The sequence below is a fragment of the Phascolarctos cinereus genome, unplaced genomic scaffold (genome assembly GCF_003287225.1).
Source record: "Phascolarctos cinereus isolate Bilbo 61053 unplaced genomic scaffold, phaCin_HiC Scaffold_1;HRSCAF=81, whole genome shotgun sequence".
Lineage (NCBI taxonomy): Eukaryota > Metazoa > Chordata > Mammalia > Diprotodontia > Phascolarctidae > Phascolarctos > Phascolarctos cinereus.
Genome location: NW_027555514.1, coordinates 273,179,848 through 273,197,533, shown reverse-complemented (window position 1 = coordinate 273,197,533; position 17,686 = coordinate 273,179,848). Strand labels below are relative to the sequence as shown.

The 17,686-nt window shown below is 43.3% G+C and overlaps 1 protein-coding gene across 1 annotated transcript; it reads right to left on the bottom strand.

Annotated features, from left to right (window-relative positions):
* Positions 1-2,032: 2,032 nt before the first annotated feature.
* HSP90B1 (heat shock protein 90 beta family member 1) lies at positions 2,033-17,561 on the bottom strand. Its single transcript, XM_020982372.2, has 18 exons — positions 17,350-17,561; positions 15,311-15,413; positions 14,203-14,344; positions 13,629-13,745; positions 12,753-13,084; positions 10,882-10,993; positions 10,371-10,484; positions 9,815-9,931; positions 8,592-8,729; positions 8,414-8,491; positions 8,262-8,327; positions 6,849-7,118; positions 6,060-6,305; positions 5,286-5,422; positions 4,800-4,878; positions 4,541-4,696; positions 3,461-3,583; positions 2,033-2,373 (listed from the first exon to the last, which is right to left on the bottom strand). The coding sequence occupies exons 1-18, from the start codon at positions 17,399-17,401 to the stop codon at positions 2,344-2,346; spliced, it is 2,412 nt and encodes an 803-aa protein (XP_020838031.1). The 5' UTR covers positions 17,402-17,561; the 3' UTR covers positions 2,033-2,343.
* Between the last annotated feature and the right edge of the window lie 125 nt (positions 17,562-17,686).

Here is a 17,686-nt window from a genome sequence, read left to right as displayed (position 1 = left end):
AAGTCACTTTATGTCCCTAGGCCTTGTTTCCACATCTGTAAAATGGGGATAACAGTACCCACCTTCCAAGGTTGTTATAAGGATCAAATGAGATATTTGTGAAGAGCTTAGCACAGTACCTGAAACATAGATTTGAATCCAAAGGGCCGCACTTGAAGACCTCGAGGTCTTCAGGTTCTCCACCCCTGCCATATATAAATATTGTTGCTGCAGATATTATGTAAATGCATATTTTATTATATTATATATAATCATACATAATACATATTACATATAATTTAATATATTAATGTATTATTATATATATCTCTTCCCCCACAGATCTGAACCAAAATAAGATTCATCCCAATTGGTACAATCGTTACTGTTGGTAATAGCATAATACAAGTATGGGATCTTAGAACTCAGTATCATTCAATAAGCACTTATTAAGTGCCTGCTGTATACCAGACACTGTGCTAAGTGATGGGATACAAAGAAGCAAAAACCAGTCCCTTGAGGAGCTTCCATTCCACTGGAGAAGACCACATGTGCAGATATCAGATACATAAAGTCCACCCTAGAGCTAGAAGGGATGTTAGATATCGTCTACCTTTTCATTTTACAAATGAGGAAACTGAGTCTAGGGAGGTTAAATGATTTGTCCAGGGTCACAAAGAGGAATTCAAACTTTGGTTTTTTCCTCACTTCCAAAACAGCACTCTATCTAGTACATGCAGCAGCCAAGTGGTGCCATAGTGCACAGACTGCCGGGCCTTGAGTCAGGAAGACTCATCTCTCCCAATTCAAATCCAGCCTCAGACACTTCCTAGCTGTGGGACCCTAGGCAAGTCACTTCACCTTGTTTGCCGCAGTTTCCTCATCTGTAGTATGAGCTGGAGAAGGAAATGGCAAACCACTGCAGTTATCTCTGCCAAGAACATCCCAAATGAAGAGTTGGACACGGCTGAACAAAAATCCAGTATATACAAAATAATTGTGGAAAGGAAGGCATTAGCAACTGGGGTGGGGGGAGGTTTATGGTGGTGCTAAGCTGGGGACCAGAAAAAGGACCCTTGGCAGAAGGTAGGGTTTGAGCTGCACACATCCATTAATATCATATTGACAGCTCTATTTTTGTACATCCAGGGCCTTTTCTTCTTTGATGTCTTATGAATAGGCTTAGAAGTGGTCAACATGGTCAAAAAGCGTTAACTGTATTATTTATGTACAATTTTAAAATGCTTTCCAGAATGGTCATACCTATAGATCCATCAACAGCTTATCAATGTGCCTGTTTTCCCACAGCCCTTCCAACATTTGTTTTCCGTCATTTTTGCCACTCTGGAGGGTATGATAGAATCTTAAGATTTAATTTGTATTTCCTCTTGGAACATTTTTTCATATGCCTTCAGATAGCATGGGTTTCTTCCCTTGAGAACTGCCTGATCTTATTCTTAGATCATTTATCAATTGGAGAAAAGACTCATTCTTATCAATTGAATCACCTCCTTATCTTGGAAATGAGACCTTTATCAGAGAAATTAACTGCAAAGTTTTCCCTGTTGTTTCCCCTTTAAACTTTCTGTAGATTTAATTTTTTCCGTGTTTCTCTAATTTGTTTGTGATATGGCTTTTAACATCTAGGTCATATACTCATTTGAAACCTGTCTTTTTTTTTTAAGGAGTCTAAATCTAATTTTTTCCATACTGCTGTCCAATTTTCTTGCCTGTTTTTGTCAAACTGAGGTCACTGTGTTTATCAAATACTAAAAGTAGTAGATACATATTATTTATCAAGAAAGCTAAGGCTAAAGTTGATGTATTGTTTTATCTGTGACATCTTCACCTACTTCCAAATTTTTTTCCTCTAGAAATTACCAAACTCAACATGTTTCTCTCCCAGTCAATGGAATACCTTTTTACTTGTTTCAGTTCTCTTCTAAAGAAGGACATCTTTGACTATTTTTTTTATCAAGCTTTTCTTAAATAAAGAGAATTCCCAAAAATTTAGCTGCCTTTAGAAGTGTGTAGATAATAAAAACAAATGGTATTTGGAAATTTTTTTTATTTTTGTACACATGACAAGATTTTACACCAAATAGTTAAATAGTACAAATTTACATTCATGAGGAATGTTAAAAAAAGTTTTCAACTAAAAAAACCCCAAAAACAAAAACCGGCTTCTTCCTGTGAGCCACAATCCTGACATTTTTACAGTGAGGGGGGTATAAAAAAAAAAAAAGCAAAAACAAAAACAAAAACAAAAAAACCCACAAAAAATATCCCAAGCCTCCCCAAACAGAACAATTTAAATTCACATTTTCTCTCTACACTGAATGCAGTGGATTCCAATGGTGAGAGTTACAATTCATCTTTTCCGCTTGGAGATTTCTATAAAGACAAAACACACAAAACAGTAAATTTCATATTCAGATCAGGTAACTATATAAATTATAGCTTTCCAATGTTTTAAAACATGACTCAATTTTAGTTTTCTGGACATGGTTTCAGCACGTTGACTAAAATCATACAGGAGTCATTTAACAGTACAAATATTTTTCTCCTTGGCGTAAAAATATCTCTAAAAATGTAAGAGTTTATCAGCATTATATCTATTTAAATTAAAATGGGCAGCTATAAAATGACATTTTGCAGCTTTGGGCAACAAAATTACAAATACTCTCACAGTAGGTAGGGCTACAGCAATTACAATTGTTAAAGAAATAAAGACTCCAAGCCCAAGTTCTTTCCTCGACCTCCTCTTCCAGCGTTCTGCACCAACAGCTGCCAGTTTGCTGCTTCTACCGGATCCCATCATCTCTCACACCTGTTTTCCTCTGACCAGAGCCCCCACTGTCATCTCCCTGCCCCAAGACCCCATTCCCACCTCTGCCCACGTTATTGCCCTTCAGCAGGGCCCACTAGATCACGGTTCCCTATTGCCTCCAAGGCGGCTGAGTCTCATCTCCCCTGCCACCCCCCTTTCCCACCTAGTAGTCTGGCTTCTAAGTGGCCTTCCCTCCCCTGACCCTCCTTCTCCCACCTCGGGGCCGCCTTGGGCCACACCACCTCAACAAAGCCTTTCCCTCACTCTTTCACCTTCTACAATGGAGATCCAAGCACATCCCTCCAGGCCCCCTCTACTGGTTCTAGGATCCAATATAAATCTCTTCCCCTCGGTCCCTTTCTGTCTCATCTTCACTTCCCCTCCTGCCTCCTCCCACCTGGAGTACATTCCCTCTTGGCATCCCCGGTCATCCTTCAGCCTCAGACCAAGGGTCACCTTCTTCCCACCACACACCCCCTTCTGCTTGTGTCTTTGCCCCACACACCCTGGCGCGGTCTCCCTGACGAGGGCAGGCCTCAGCCCAGAGGCGGCCCTGGACCCAAAGCCCATCTACAGAAAGGGGCTGCAGTCAAGTCTATGCTGAACAGGCAGGGCCACAGCCTGAGCTCTGGCACCAGGCCTCATACGTACTTTCTTTGTTTCTTCCTCTTCCTCTGCATCCATATCAACTTCCTCTTCATCTTCTGGTTTTGAATCTTCTGACGTGTCTTCTGTTGTATCGTCTTCCAGGTCATCTTCAGGCTCTTCTTCCACCTAGGGTATAAATGGAACAGAACGTCAGGAGGCATCAACGACGACCTGAACTCATCTTCACTTGGTCTACTACACTATGACCCTTCAGCTTCAGTGTGCTGGGCCTAGAGTCAGGAAGACCTGGATTCAAATCCAGCTGGAGACACTAGCTGTGCACCTCTGGGCAAGTTGCTCAACCTGCTTGCCTCAGTTTCCTCATCTGTAAAATGGGGATAATAAACAGTATGAGGATCAAATGAGATAATCTTTGTAGAGCACTTAGCACAGTGCCTGGCATGTAGCAGGCACTACATAAATGTCATTACCACTCCTACTGAACATGGTGGTGGACTGAGGAACGAGAGAGGGAACTGAGGCCTTCCAGTTACTCAAATTCCCAGACAACCCATATGGACTATCAGCTCTTGAAGAATTGGAACAGCAGGAAGAGGAAGCGCTAGAGTTGGGCAGTTTCTGCCATAAACCTAGAGCACGAGCCATGTGACCTGAGCCTCACTTTCCCTCACTTGTAAAACAGGACTAAAAGAAGTATGTGCACTATCTAACCACAGGGTTATTAAGAAGCCATCCCTGCTTCATCTAAGAGGGCACTTGGCATTCCCAGAGTTTCCTCGGTAGTGTCTCGCCACCCCCCCCCCAATCACATGGACCATATTACGCTGGCTTGGCATACAAGCAGGAGGGATGCTGATCTCCTGACCCCAGCAAAATGGATTTCTACAGGCTGAGAAACTGAGGGGGTTATAAAAGCTCTAAGGAAGAAAGCTAGGTCTCTCGCTGATCTCCACTAAAAAAGACTACGCAATGCCTGCAATTCCCTTTCTGACAAGATTCCCTACCACACACATCATTTATTCAAAATATCCCTATCGAGATGTACCAAAGATCTCAGTGTGCTAGGGAAGAAGAGCTGAGATTCAGTTAACTTAGAGAGAAAGAAGAAGGAAAAGGACAAACCTTCGCATCAGGATCGATGTTCAGACTTAAGCGGAGCATCCTTTCGATCCTGTCGCCATACTCTTTGGTGTTTGGTAGAAGGTACCCTGACCTTAGCGTTGCAGTTTCGAACAGGACTACAGCAAGGTCTAAAACGGTTTTGTCATCTTCATCTTCCTGATTTGCAAAGAGACACATTTCATTACCATTAATAAGGAAACACACAAGTGAAACTGAAGATGAGAAAGAGGAAGGGGCTCAACGATGCCTGCTAACTTACCTTAACCCGTCGCAGCATGTCCTTGATCAACGGGTGTCGAGGATTAATCTCTAGTGTTTTCTTCTGACTGGCATAATAACTGTCAAAGATAAAGGGAACGAACATAAACACCCTCCTGACTTCATCCGGGGCCATTCAATTCTTCATTTTCTTTTACTATTCCCCAGATAAAGCTACCTCTAGAACAGGGAATTCGCACCTTAAGTTATTATTGCCCTGGCAGGGGCAAACAGGGTAAGATGCAAAGGTGAAGCCTCATATATAAAAACCAAATCTGATTTTATTTCTAATGTTCACAGTTTAGGGAATCAGGAGGGGCAGGTGGCTGTTCCCAAATCACCGACAGTCTCATCAGATGCCCAGCACAGCAGCGGTGGTCCCAATGGCTGCCCAGCACAAACCGGCCTAGCCGTCTGGCCTATGCTGAGGGGGTCTAAGCACAGGAGTCTAAGGAGCCCCAAAAACCTCCATGGAGAACATGCTTACTTTGCAGAAATATCCATGCCCGTCTGGTAAGCCTGAGCTTTCATGATTCTTTCCATGTTGCCAGACCAGCCATACTGGCTGGCCACAAGAGCACAGGGAGACTCCGTCAGGCGCTGGGAAATCACAGCCTTCTCAATCTTAAGGAGAAAAGGTAGCCAAGTGTGAGAGTCTCAAAGGTGACAACAAATTTACTGTACTATCTGCCTATAATCAGTTTGGGCTAAAATTGGATTCCATAATCCGTAATCCATAATGAACCAAATGCCAGTTATTGGAACTCTGTCGATGGCAAGTAACTGTAATTCAACACCAGGCATCAGGACCTGAGTGCACGAGCGGCTTCTGATGCTGTGCGCCCAGGTAAGCCATGCAATCTCTCTGGGGCCCAAGCAACTCTGAGAACCTTCAAGTTGCATTAACAGTTGCTGATGTAGAGCTGCCTGTACGGGGAGTTCTCTACCCCAACAGAATCAAGGTGCAGACAATGGGCAAGGCACCAGGATCGACAATCCCTGCACGAAGGAAAGGTCCCAGGTGATTGTGGGAGATGCCACACACAGAAGGATGGACAGGCAAAGGACAGCTCCAGACCAAGTGTTCTGCAAACATTTAGACTCAAATCTGGGCGCGTGAGGAGGAGAGAGCTGAGGGCAGGCATATGGTAGAGCCGTACCTTGAAGGACCTAAGTAGGGACAAGGGAGGAGCAGCCCCCTGAGCACAGGGCCAGGGGCCTGTGCAGACACACACCACAACTAGCACTTTCAAAGGGCTACCTTGTCCTTCAGAGCTTTGTCCTTCATCCACTCAAGCAGGGGCTCATATTCCTTCTCCACGGCGGCTCGGCTTTCCTTGGTTTTCTCACTCTCGTCAAACTTCACTCCTTCCTTGGCCACGTTCTGGAATCTCTTCCCATCAAACTCTGGAAGGGCCTGGATGCAGTACTCATCGACGGGCTCTGTCAGATAGATCACTTCATAGCCCTTCTTCAGAAGCCTCTCCACAAACGGGGATGATTCTGCCTGCAAAGCCAATGAACTTCATGAATGACAGAGTCCTTTAAAGCAGCAGGTTCCCCAAATTTTCGTCTCCAGACCCTTTTATACTCAATTTAAAATTAACAAATTTTGAAACAGTTAATTCATTAAAAATGATGTTACATGTTAAAATAAATAATATTTTTAATGGGAAAACTCACATTTTCCAAAACAAAACAAAAATAAAAAGGGAAGAATGACATTTTTATACACTCTTGCATATCTTTTATGGAAAACAGCTGAATTCTCATCTAAGCCTGTGCATTCAATCGATAGTGATTGTTTTTGGTTTAAGTATATGAAGGAAATCTGACCTTACACAGGTAAGTAGCTGGAAAGGGAAGGGGCACTTTAACAGGTAAATGCCATCTTGGTATCATGAAAATAGCTTTTTGACTTTGGGGACCGCTAAGAGTCCACACACCAGTCAGAGAACTGTAAATTGTACTGTTCCCTGTCCCCCCACCCCCAATAAACATACAGCTATGTTATCTATCACGAGGCCCAATTCTTCAATGACATGCTCACCTCCTTTCTGCTAGCTCCTGCCATGAAGTAGATTTTATCCTGTTTCTCCTTCATCCTTTCCACATACTGGTCTAGACTAGTAAGGTCACTTTCGTGATGAGAAGACTGAAACCTAAGCAGTTTAGCAAGACGGGTACGATTGGAATGGTCTTCAATCACCCCAAGTTTGATGTTCGTGCCAAATTCTTTCCAGAAAGTTTTATTGTATTTCTCTTCAGCAATCTTCTTGATCATATCAAGGGTTTTACGGACCAGTTTCTTTCTAATAACCTAGAAAATTCAAGGTGTTGAGACAGGTTAGTAGAGACAAGACTTTCATTTAAATGAGATTCCAAGCAAGCCACATGAGTAAACTTATAGTTAACAAGGTATTCTTTACAAGGCATAGTTCATCTTTAGCTATTCATACACACTCTACATGTCCTGGACCCCCTTTTGGGCAGTCAATCTGGTGAAACCTATGGGTCTCTTTTCTCAGAAAAGGAGTTTTTAAAATATTTTTACTTTTTTAAATGTATGGAATAAAATACACAGGACCACAAAAGAAAACAAATTACACTGAAATTGTTAGAAGCGTACCCTATCCTATCCCCAAATTCACAGACCTCCAGTGAAGAACCCTGTTGCAGGAGGGTCCCAGATGCACAGTACAAGAAGATGGGCCACCTTACATAAAGAGTGTTCCAATAGGAACAGGAACTTCTCACTTCTCCCCTCTTTGCTGCTGCAGGTTAGGGTTTCCTTCTTTCTACTTCCCATTCACCCACAAGTATTATAATCTAATTCTCTGGAATGCCCTTTAACATTTTTATGGGCCCAAAGATTTCATTATTATTTACTTTTCCTGCAGGCTTTAGGCTTAAAAATCCCACCCTGCTCTTTCTGATTCTCTGGCTCAGGCACATTACAGACTGAACTAGGTCTCTGTGGGCAGCTCAGACACCTCATTGGCTTTGGCGTTCTGGAACACTGACACATGTTCTTAGAGAAGTCAGGTCGCAAACAATGGAGAGATGTAACTTGCCCAGAGATTCCGTGTGTCATCTGAAAGCGTGTAAGGGGGGGGGGCGGCGGGCTCTACTTGTACAGCCACTCCTCAGATACATGCTGTTTTCCTAACCAAAAGACAATTTTGTCAAGGTTTCTCCAGGAATTCTTTAAGGTTCTGAAGGAAAACTCTAAAAAAACCCAAGTAAAAATCAATCTAATTAGTAAAAATAAATGAAAAACCCCCCTTAATTTGAAAAATCACGGGGAAAAGCACCATGGGATTGCACAGTGCCCTAAGAAGTTATAACGGACATGCAAGAATGAAAAGTCCATTCAGGGCCCCTGGTGGCCACAAGTCGAGTCAAGTCAGATCTGTATGCTGCATGTTTGGATAGACGGCTCAGGAAAGCTTCAAATGCTCACCTTAAGCAATTTATGTTGTTGAAGAGTTTCACGGGACACATTCAGAGGAAGGTCGTCAGAATCCACCTAAGTAAGAAAGCTAGTCAGTGATCAAGCTACAACACGCAGCACTAAAAGCCGTGACAACGAAGAAACGGTCTTAATATACTCACAACACCCTTGATAAAATTCAGGTACTTCGGCATCATATCATGGAAATCATCTGTGATGAACACTCTGCGTACGTATAGCTACAAGAGACCCAAAACAAAATTATAATCAGAAAATCACACTTCATACAGAATTCTGAACTTCAAGACAACATACTGAGACAAAGTTTAAAAACCAAACCTTAATGTAATCACTCTTCTTTGACCCATATTCGTCAAATAATCCACGTGGAGCAGAAGTGGGCACAAACAGTATTGACTTGAATGTCACCTCTCCTTCGGCGGTGAAGTGGATAAAAGTCATGGGATCATCACTTTCCTGTAGAAAGAGATTATTTTACTGTTTCAGTACACCCAGGAAACATGAAAGCTCAATCTTTTTCCATGAGGAAGAGACATTCAAATTCAAGTTCATCCACTGGTGAGCCACGAGAGGTCGAGTCTCATTTCTGAGTTCAGGACTGAACACAAACAGTCTTTGCATGAACAGTTTTGCTACAGCTCATTATCCTGATAAAATCGTTACCCTCCTTTTGTAAATATGGGGAAGCGCACACAGATGAATTCTAGAAGGCAAGGGAGGGAAAAGAAAAATGTGAATAGATAAACCAAAGCCTTTTCTAGAAGAAAAAAGAACATGGATACCTGTGAAGGAAGGTATGAAGAAATGAAAGGATAAAGGTTATCAAGGTTGGAAGGATGAGGTCAAGGTAAAGAACGGTATGAGAAGTGAGTGAGGGGGGAAAGAGAAAGAAAGGGAGAGGGAGAGAGAGAGGGAAAGGGAGTGACAGAAAGAGAGAGAGAGAAAGAGAGAGAGAGAGAGAGAGAGAGAGAGAGAGAGAGAGAGAGAGAGAGAGAAGGAAAGAGAGGGAGAGGGAGAGAGAGAGAGAGGTGTGTGGCTCAGAGGGAGAAGACTGAACCTTTAGATGACCCCCAAAACAGGGCAGGAAGTAGAAGAAAATTAGATCAAGGAGGGAATTTTTAAAAACCTGTGTTTTCAATGATCATGAATATCTTCTCTCCTAATTTACAATTTATTTTGGTTAAATAGCCAACCAAAGAAGAGCTAATATTATTTAGGCCTAATATGACAGAAATGGAAGACGAGCTGTAAGATTATATGAACAATATTTTAAGTACAGATACTATGAGAGCAACTGAAGTGATTAATACAAAATGACTCAAGCCAAGTTAGAAATGGAGCAGTGAGAAATTCAATACAGTGTTTAAGAAGAGAGATGAGCAGATGAAACTCATTACACAGCTTGGACAGATGGTCCAGAAAAATAAAGCTAATTTCCCAGAGTCGATTACACTCAATAACTATTCAGTGCTATAATGACATACCAAATGACCCCATCTTTTGTCTTACAATCCAAACTGTCTACTTTTAGACTGGCTTACCTTTGAGAAGGATTTGTAGAAGGCTTTGTATTCATCTTCTTCCACTTCTTTTGATGGTCTCTGCCATATTGGTTTGATGTCATTCATTAGCTCCCAATCCCAAACAGTTTTCTCAACCTAAAACGGTAGACACGACTGTTAGAAATACCTTCCTAAGTCCTTACACATATATATTAAGGAGCTATGTAAGCCTTGGTTAATTCACTTAAGTTTTTCAGACACATTTCATCACCTCTAAAATGAAGATCTTACTTGCACTTACACCCACACCTCCCAGGGTTGTTTATAAAAGCTTTCCTTACATTACAACTCACAAATGAGTAGTTGGGCTAATGACTATTGTTTTAACCATGGCCATAGGTAACTCCCTTCTAGCTCTAAAATGGCACAATTCTGCCACCTGACAAAGTCAGGTGCAAAGAATCAACTAGGTCTCAAGTGCCTGGAAGCAAAGTAGAGCCTCCCCTTCCAGGGTAGGCTGCCGAACCCTGAGGCTAAAAGTAGCTTAGCCCACCTGTGGGCGCCCATTTCTCTGCTCCTAGGAGGCCAGACTTGCCTTTTTAGTCTTGGGTTTCTTCTCCTCCTCGTCTTCCACCGCAGCCTCATCATCTACCTCATCTTTTTCCTTGGCAGCTTCTTCCTCTTCAATAGGCTCTTCTACAGTTTCCGTCTGCAGAGACCCAAAGGCAGAGCTCAAGCAGGGGTTTCTAAGCCGTGTCCTTGTGGGACACCCATTGAAGATTAGTTTCAGTTTTCAGACAAAGTTCATGTCATGGCCACATTCAATACAAGTTACTCCACAACACTAAAGAGAGACTGCTCTGACACCTCTTGCCCCCTTTCAGTCAGAAGCAGTTAAGCTTCACAGGCTAATTTTAAAATACATTTACAGCCAGAAGTAGTAATCAGGTCTAGGCTTATCTATCTGTGAGGACTCAATTAGAACCTCTTTGAAAGGCAAAAATGATGACTCCTTTCCCACACAGCAGAGAACAGTGCACCATATGTAGTGTGTTGGAAGGGGACAAGGTTTGTTGCATGAATTCTATAGCAAAAAGTAGATTTACCTTGCTGCTCCACAGGTATATAGGAAAGTTTATAAACTGTGAGTATTTCTTGACAAGGTTTTTAATGGTATCCAGTTCAAGATAATCAGATGCCTCTTCCTTTAAAGCCAGACTTCAAGGGAGAAAGAAAAAAGGTTCATTTAGAAAAAAGATAAAATCAGTAGAAACAGTTGATTTAGTTGTGCTTTTCAATTTTCTCAAGTTGAATAGCAATACACATATTTTCCCAAATCTTTCTCTTGATTCAAGAAGCTCTTGGTGTTCCCTAGATGAGAGACGGAGGGGGGAAGGTAAGGGAAAAACCATTCCCTGACTAGGCTCTAAATTTCATAATGACTACCTACACTGGTCCCTTGGGAGTTTTAGGGAGGCCTTATCCACTATGGACAAGGATGAAGACCTTTACTTAAACTGCAAATGTTTTCTGAAGATGATGGTTTCAGGTATTATTAATGAAATCACTAGCCTTCAGCTTTTAGTAGCAGAGTTGCCACTTAAGAGTGGTACTGATGGCTCCCCTGCCTCCCAAACACAAGCTAAGGAGTATTACAATTGTTACAGGATTAGAGACTAAGAGGTTTCCCCTAAAAAAACTAATAGCAACAAGAGATTATTTGCAATGTCTACAAATTAACCCAAATCGTTATTTTCTTTCTGCTAAGGGCTGTAGTAAGTGGGGGAATTCCATGTGTTTGTTACTAAATACAGAAGCTGGAAACTAAAAATCCCAAAATTACCCAGGTTAAAAAAAAAGCAGTAATTTTTGCTAAAATACAGCATTCTTATTCAATCAACCAACACGTATTCATGAAAAGACTGCTATGTGCCAGGCACGCGGAGTAGAGACACAAAAATGAAAACGTTTCCTGCTCTCAAAACGCTTACATTCTTTGACGGAAAGGTAACATGTCTGTACCACTGTAAAAAACACATGCAAGGTGAGTCATTTTGGGAATGGATCTTTGAGGACCAGAGAACGGCTCACAGACAAGGTAGTGCTGAGCTGAGTTTCTTCAAACTGTTCCTCTTGTTCTAGGATAATCAAGTCTTTAATTGAAAACTCCACAAACTGCCAACATGTAATAAGCTAGAGAGGGGCCAGATTTTTGTTGCCGTCAAATGCTAGATATAAAAATCACACTATTGTGTGTTTATTTAAACTTTTCAAACACCGTGTTAATAGTTATTTAGGATGTTTCATTCTAAAGTGACATTTATGCCGTAGTTATGATTTCCCTCGTGGCCAGACATCCCTCTCCACTGCGGCCCATTGAGAAGCTGCGCCCGCACTGCGCCCACCTGCTATTTCACTTTCCTCGCTCTCCTGCCAGCCTGGGACGCTCACCTTCTTCTGCCCCTGCAGCATCTCCTGCATGAAGCTGCTCTTGGTCTCCCTCAACTGCCAGAGCTCTTCTTCCCAGATTACCTTGTATTTCATGGCTCTGCGCACCTTTCTATGTGCGCAGTAGAGAATTTACATGTCCTTGTCTTTCCCATTAGAACATAAGCTTATGGGAGCAGGGATTGTTCCATTCCTTATACTTGGACCTCCAATACCCAGCACGGTGCATCTAACACACAGTAGGCATTTAACAAACGCTCGTGGCCAAACAATAAAATGACCAAGGCCATCAAAATTAAGTCCAGTGACATGTGATTGAGGACTGTTACCAAACATGGTAGATGAAGACATAGCCTCCTCTTCTAAAAAGCATAATAACAGAGTAGCCACACTAAGACCATATTTTAAGGCTTACAAAGCACTGTCTTCAGAACCCCATGAGGTAGGAAATGCAAGCGCTTAATGCCCAATCACCAGACGTACAGACAATTATGAGCAGATACGGCACAACAGGAATCATGATACTTACGTTATGGTGGTACCTCTTCCCAAAGTGTCTCCTCTTGGGTCAGCGATGACAGAAAATTCATTGGAGTCAGATTCCCAGATGTGTTGGGAATCATTATTATGTTTCGATGTAACAATAACCCTATCTGCTACAAGGAAGGCAGAATAGAAACCTACACCAAACTGGCCAATCAACTCTGAGGTTGACTGGCCATCCCTCTGTGCCTCAGTCATTTTGTTTAAGAATTCACTTGTGCCAGACTTCGCTATGGTACCAAGGTTTTTAACTAATTCTTCCCTGGTCATGCCAACACCAGTGTCTGTAACATGCAGCAGGTTCTTCTCCTTATCACACTACAATCAAAAGAAGGACAAGATGTTGAAACCTTTAAGACACTGAACACTCAAAACAAATTGTACAACCTAACCCCTATCACAGCCAGCTGAAATGAAGGTTTGGAGCAAGGATAAAAAGGTATTGCTATTTTAGAAAATGGTTAGTAAAAAATACTTTGAAGTGGGCAAATGCTTTCCTTTTTTTAAAAAAAAACCAAGTATACTAGCATTTACACACTAAGTATGTTACTAATATATTTAGTACTTAATTTAATCTATGATGACTCAGGTTTTTATCGTATTTGAAGGTCACCTTCCATTGATGTTCATGTTAACCACCAAAGCATGTACATATAGGCACACACATCTACATACCCATTATGTTCTCTCTCCCTAAGTGATGGCATAAACCCCAAGAGTCAACATGGGGAAAAAACAAAGTACACTGGGATGGAAGGAAAGACTCCACAACATTAATTCTCCAAGTACCGACTCTGTCATCCCCTAATTTCTAGGAAATCTTTTGATTTTAAGCATTAGCTGGTCTTAATTTCAAGCTTACCTTAATTTTGACAGTTAGTTCTTCATTTCCAGAAAGAGCATTTTCATCAGTCAGTGAAATTAGCCTTATTTTATCTAACGCATCAGAAGCATTTGAAATCAGTTCTCTCAGGAAAATCTACAATAATTTGAAAGAAAGGGTCCAGATAAAATACACATTTAACATCAGACTTAAGACCTACTTTATTTCTGTCCAAGGTTCCTAAAAAGCTATTCAAATCTTATATCTACCTACTCTTATTGAGATCTCATCTGGTAAATTGGGTCACTTAGTTTTCTTAATACTCGATTTGAGAAACGACTTATCTGTTGCCTACCTTTTTTCTATGACAGGGCCAGTTTAACATGATTGATCTTAACTAGACTTACAATCTCTAGTTCAAGGTAACAAAATGATATATTGTTGGGAAAGAGTAGGAAGGTTAGCATTGTTTTAAAATTATTTTACTACATTTGTGTACTGTGGAGATGGGAAAAACTAAAAACCTGAGAAGAGATCTTGGCAGGAGAGTTAATTAAGAGCTATGATCTTACACCATGTGCTTTATACAAGGGGTGATGCATACAATTCTTACCTCCTTATTTTTGTACAAAGAATTGATTATAAGCTTCATCATTCTGTTCACTTCTGCTTGGAAAGCAAATTTCTCAGATTTTTCTCTAAGTTCTTTTATTTGGGATGCATTCAAGCCATCCAATTGAATAGCTTCTTCTTCTCTATGGACAGAGAAAAAGAAAACGTTAGGCTACAATAAAATAAGTGTAAGCAAATAAACACAAGGACCATAGTGTTTAATATGATAATGGATGCACAGCCAGTGTCTAATCTGCTGACCCTTTTTCTTCGCTCATAAATAAAGCTAAAATTGAAGCCCTTTCAACAAACATTTCTTTCACTTGATTATTATGTTGTATCTATAAATAGTTTGGGTAATTAAGCTCAGCTTTAGAAACAATATACCAACACAACTTTTCACTTTTCTACAATCTCCTTTTTCCTGAAATCTGCTATTCTGCACAGGCACTTTTCTCCAGTTAGTTTTTAAACTAATCCTGCACTACTCGGTTGTCAACAGCGTTCTTGAATCCTTTAGCTGTTCAGGATTCTTCAGCGCTGGAACCTTATCTGTATTGTATTAGAAAGCACACATGAATATGCAGGTTTGAGGGCAGAGATATATAGAACCTAAACACATTCTTAGGTTCTACATATCTCCACCCTGTGCTTTCTAATAAAAATATCATGTATGTAATATATATTACATACCCACACCTACCCAATAAGCAAGAGCCAATAACCACTTCTTCTCAGATTTAATTTATCCCCGTCATTCCCTTTCTTGCCCCATGGACTTCAAGTCTCTCCATTTGATATTTACTTCTGATAACCAGGGGTCAATTCTACTTGGAGAAATTCTGTTCTGATGGCTTGCAAACCTGCTGCTCACCCTGGTCTTCAGTTCTACTGGACCAGCTAAAAGGGAGCCAAGAGGTAAACTCTTACATGAAAATAAAACCTGACTTGCTTGTGCCTTTGGTAGAGAACAGAATCATTTCATTTGGATTTTGTTCAGACACTTGACAACAGATTTCAGATGCCTCTTCCTTTCTGAGACCAGAGACCACAAACAACATCTGGCCTCGTGCAGTAAGTCACTGCGACAGTTTCGGGTCAGCACCAACCTCTGGACGACTTCGTCGTCTGTCCGAGAACCTTCTCTGCTTTTTCCCAGATCTTCTTCCACTGTAGCTTCCACATCCACTTGGTCGTCTGCTTTAACTGATCCTAAGGAAAAAGGATGTTCCTGTGTGAGACAACTGCCTTCCCAGTCACTTGGAGCAGATGAACTAACAGGGGGCCCAGGGTGGCGCGGGAAGGGGTGGAGCCCAAGGAGGCCCAAAAGCCTCGTGAACATGGGACTGAATAAAGGGATGACCAACTCAGGCCCACCCCTTGCTTACCCCTTCTCCACAGAAACAGATTTGTTAGCCTTCTACCTGGAAAGCTCTGGGTTCAAGTGCCAGGCAGAATGACCACAAACTGTCCCTTCTCCGGGCTTTCCCCCAGTCTCTAAACTGGACAGTCCTGCTGGTGAGACCCCAGGACAATGCAGATACAAGGCCCTTGGCAAGCCTCACAAGGCTGGGTGGTTTGACCTGTCACTTCATGGCCCTAACTGTGAGCACTTCCATCAAGGCCGAAGAGCTCTTCTATCACTTGGGGCCTTCAGAGAAGTGCCAGGGAGGTCAAGCAGAGAAATCCACTAAAGGTCCTCAGGGGCCAGATGGTCGCAGCGAGGACCAGGGGAGGGGAAGAGAACATACCCAAGAGCCCAACATCGTTCTACAGAGAAGCAAACCGAGTGACAGGGAGATTGAAATAACGCGATTAAAGGCTGTGTCAATAAGAAGGACTTGAATCCCACTCTCTTGACTACAAACATGTTTTCCTCTGCATGTTGTCTGGAGTAAGCACTCGAATCCAGCTCAGCCTTCCTAACGCTATGCTGCCTTCTCTACACGATCAGCCCCGTTTTAGAGAGGGTAACTGAGGGTAGGGATGTCGACTTTCACCCTGGACTTCCAGGCTGGTTCTGCATCCATCGCCCTGGTGCCTCAGCATCATCATGCAAAGATATCCCACCTCTCCATTCGTGGCCTTCTCTCTTGCTGTCCCCCCCATGCCTGGAATTTGGCCCCCCCCAAATCCCACTTAAAATCCTGTCTCCTACAAGCAGCATTTCCCCACTCCCCTTAATTGCAGTGCCTTCATTCTAGTGAATAATATTCTAATGACATCATGTGATACTAAAATATCAACTTGAATTAGAACAGCATTCTAATTGTATTAGAATGACAAAATATTCTATTATTGTCCTGCATAGATCACATTTGTGCACAGCCCTTCGCATGTTGTCTCCCCCATATCACATTGGGGGCTCCTTGAAAGCAGGGCCTGGTTTTTTTCCCTCCCTTTCTCTGAATCCCCAGCACTCAGCCCAGTGCCCGGCACATAGTAGGTGCTTCACAACTTCTAGCTGACCAAGCAGAGACTCGATAACCATTCGATGAAGACAGGGTTCCTGACTGGGTTAGGTTTTTTTTTTTTTTTGGGGGGGGGAGGGTAACTTTTAAGAATACTCCCAGCCACCAGTGTGCGGCCCATAGTAGGCACTTTAAGACAGAGTGGATATGACCTCGCAGGAGGCAGCATTCACAATCTGGTTGGGTAAGCTGGTCTTTTTTTTTTTTGCCTTTACATCCTCAGCTTAGCCCAGTCCACACAGCAGGTGCTTAATAAATGCACACCGAGTGACTGGGCTGCCTCTCTGCGGATCAGCACCTCCATTTTTAGGAGTAAAGTAAATTAAGGCGGGGGGGGTGCAGGGGGGCACGGATGGACCCGATCCAGCCTGGAAGACCTGCCCTCCAGCCACCACAGGGCGCTGCCTCTTTCAGCATCCTCGCTAAGCACCACTCGCTCCACGTGGTCACTCCCATTTTACAGAGGAGGTAAACTGAGGCCCTCGGCGCCACTCGCGCATCTCCGCACGGTCATGCCTATTCTATGGCAACGGGGGGGAAGGCCCAGGGAGGACGGAGGCGGGCCGAGCCCGGGCAGACAAAGCGTCCCGGGCTCGGCCCCTGGGGACGGGCGGGGGACGGCGGCCGCGGAAGCTTCCAGAAGGCCGGGCCCCCACCGCCTCCTCGTCCTCACTCACCGCAGGCCAGCAGCAGGACGCAGCAGAGGCCCAGCAGCCACAGGGCCTTCATCGCGGCGGCGGCGGCGGCGCTCGGTCTACTCCGGCACGGCACGGCGCGTCAGGCTCCGGCTCACGGCCTCGTCCTCCGTCCGCCTCCCCCGGCGGGGTTCCACTCCTCACACCCCGAGCTGCTGCGGCGGCGACGACGGCGACACAGAGGGCAGCGACAGCGACGCGAACCGCCCACCACCCCCCAAGCCGGGCCGCTCGCTTTTCACCCCCCACTCCCTGCGGGCGGGGGACGGGAAACACGAACCGGCCAATAGCGCCGCACCACGCACCCCGCGCGGCCAAT

Bases quoted from the DNA above. Each gene is read 5' to 3' on its own strand.
- HSP90B1 (XM_020982372.2), bottom strand. From the start codon at position 17,401: ATGAAGGCCCTGTGGCTGCTGGGCCTCTGCTGCGTCCTGCTGCTGGCC. The intron at 14,345-15,310 runs GTTGGTGCTGAC...CTCTGTCCATAG, and splicing joins GACGACGAAGTCGTCCAGAG to AGAAGAAGAAGCTATTCAAT. The intron at 4,697-4,799 runs GTAAGTTAGCAG...TTTGCAAATCAG, and splicing joins ACATGCTGCGACGGGTTAAG to GAAGATGAAGATGACAAAAC.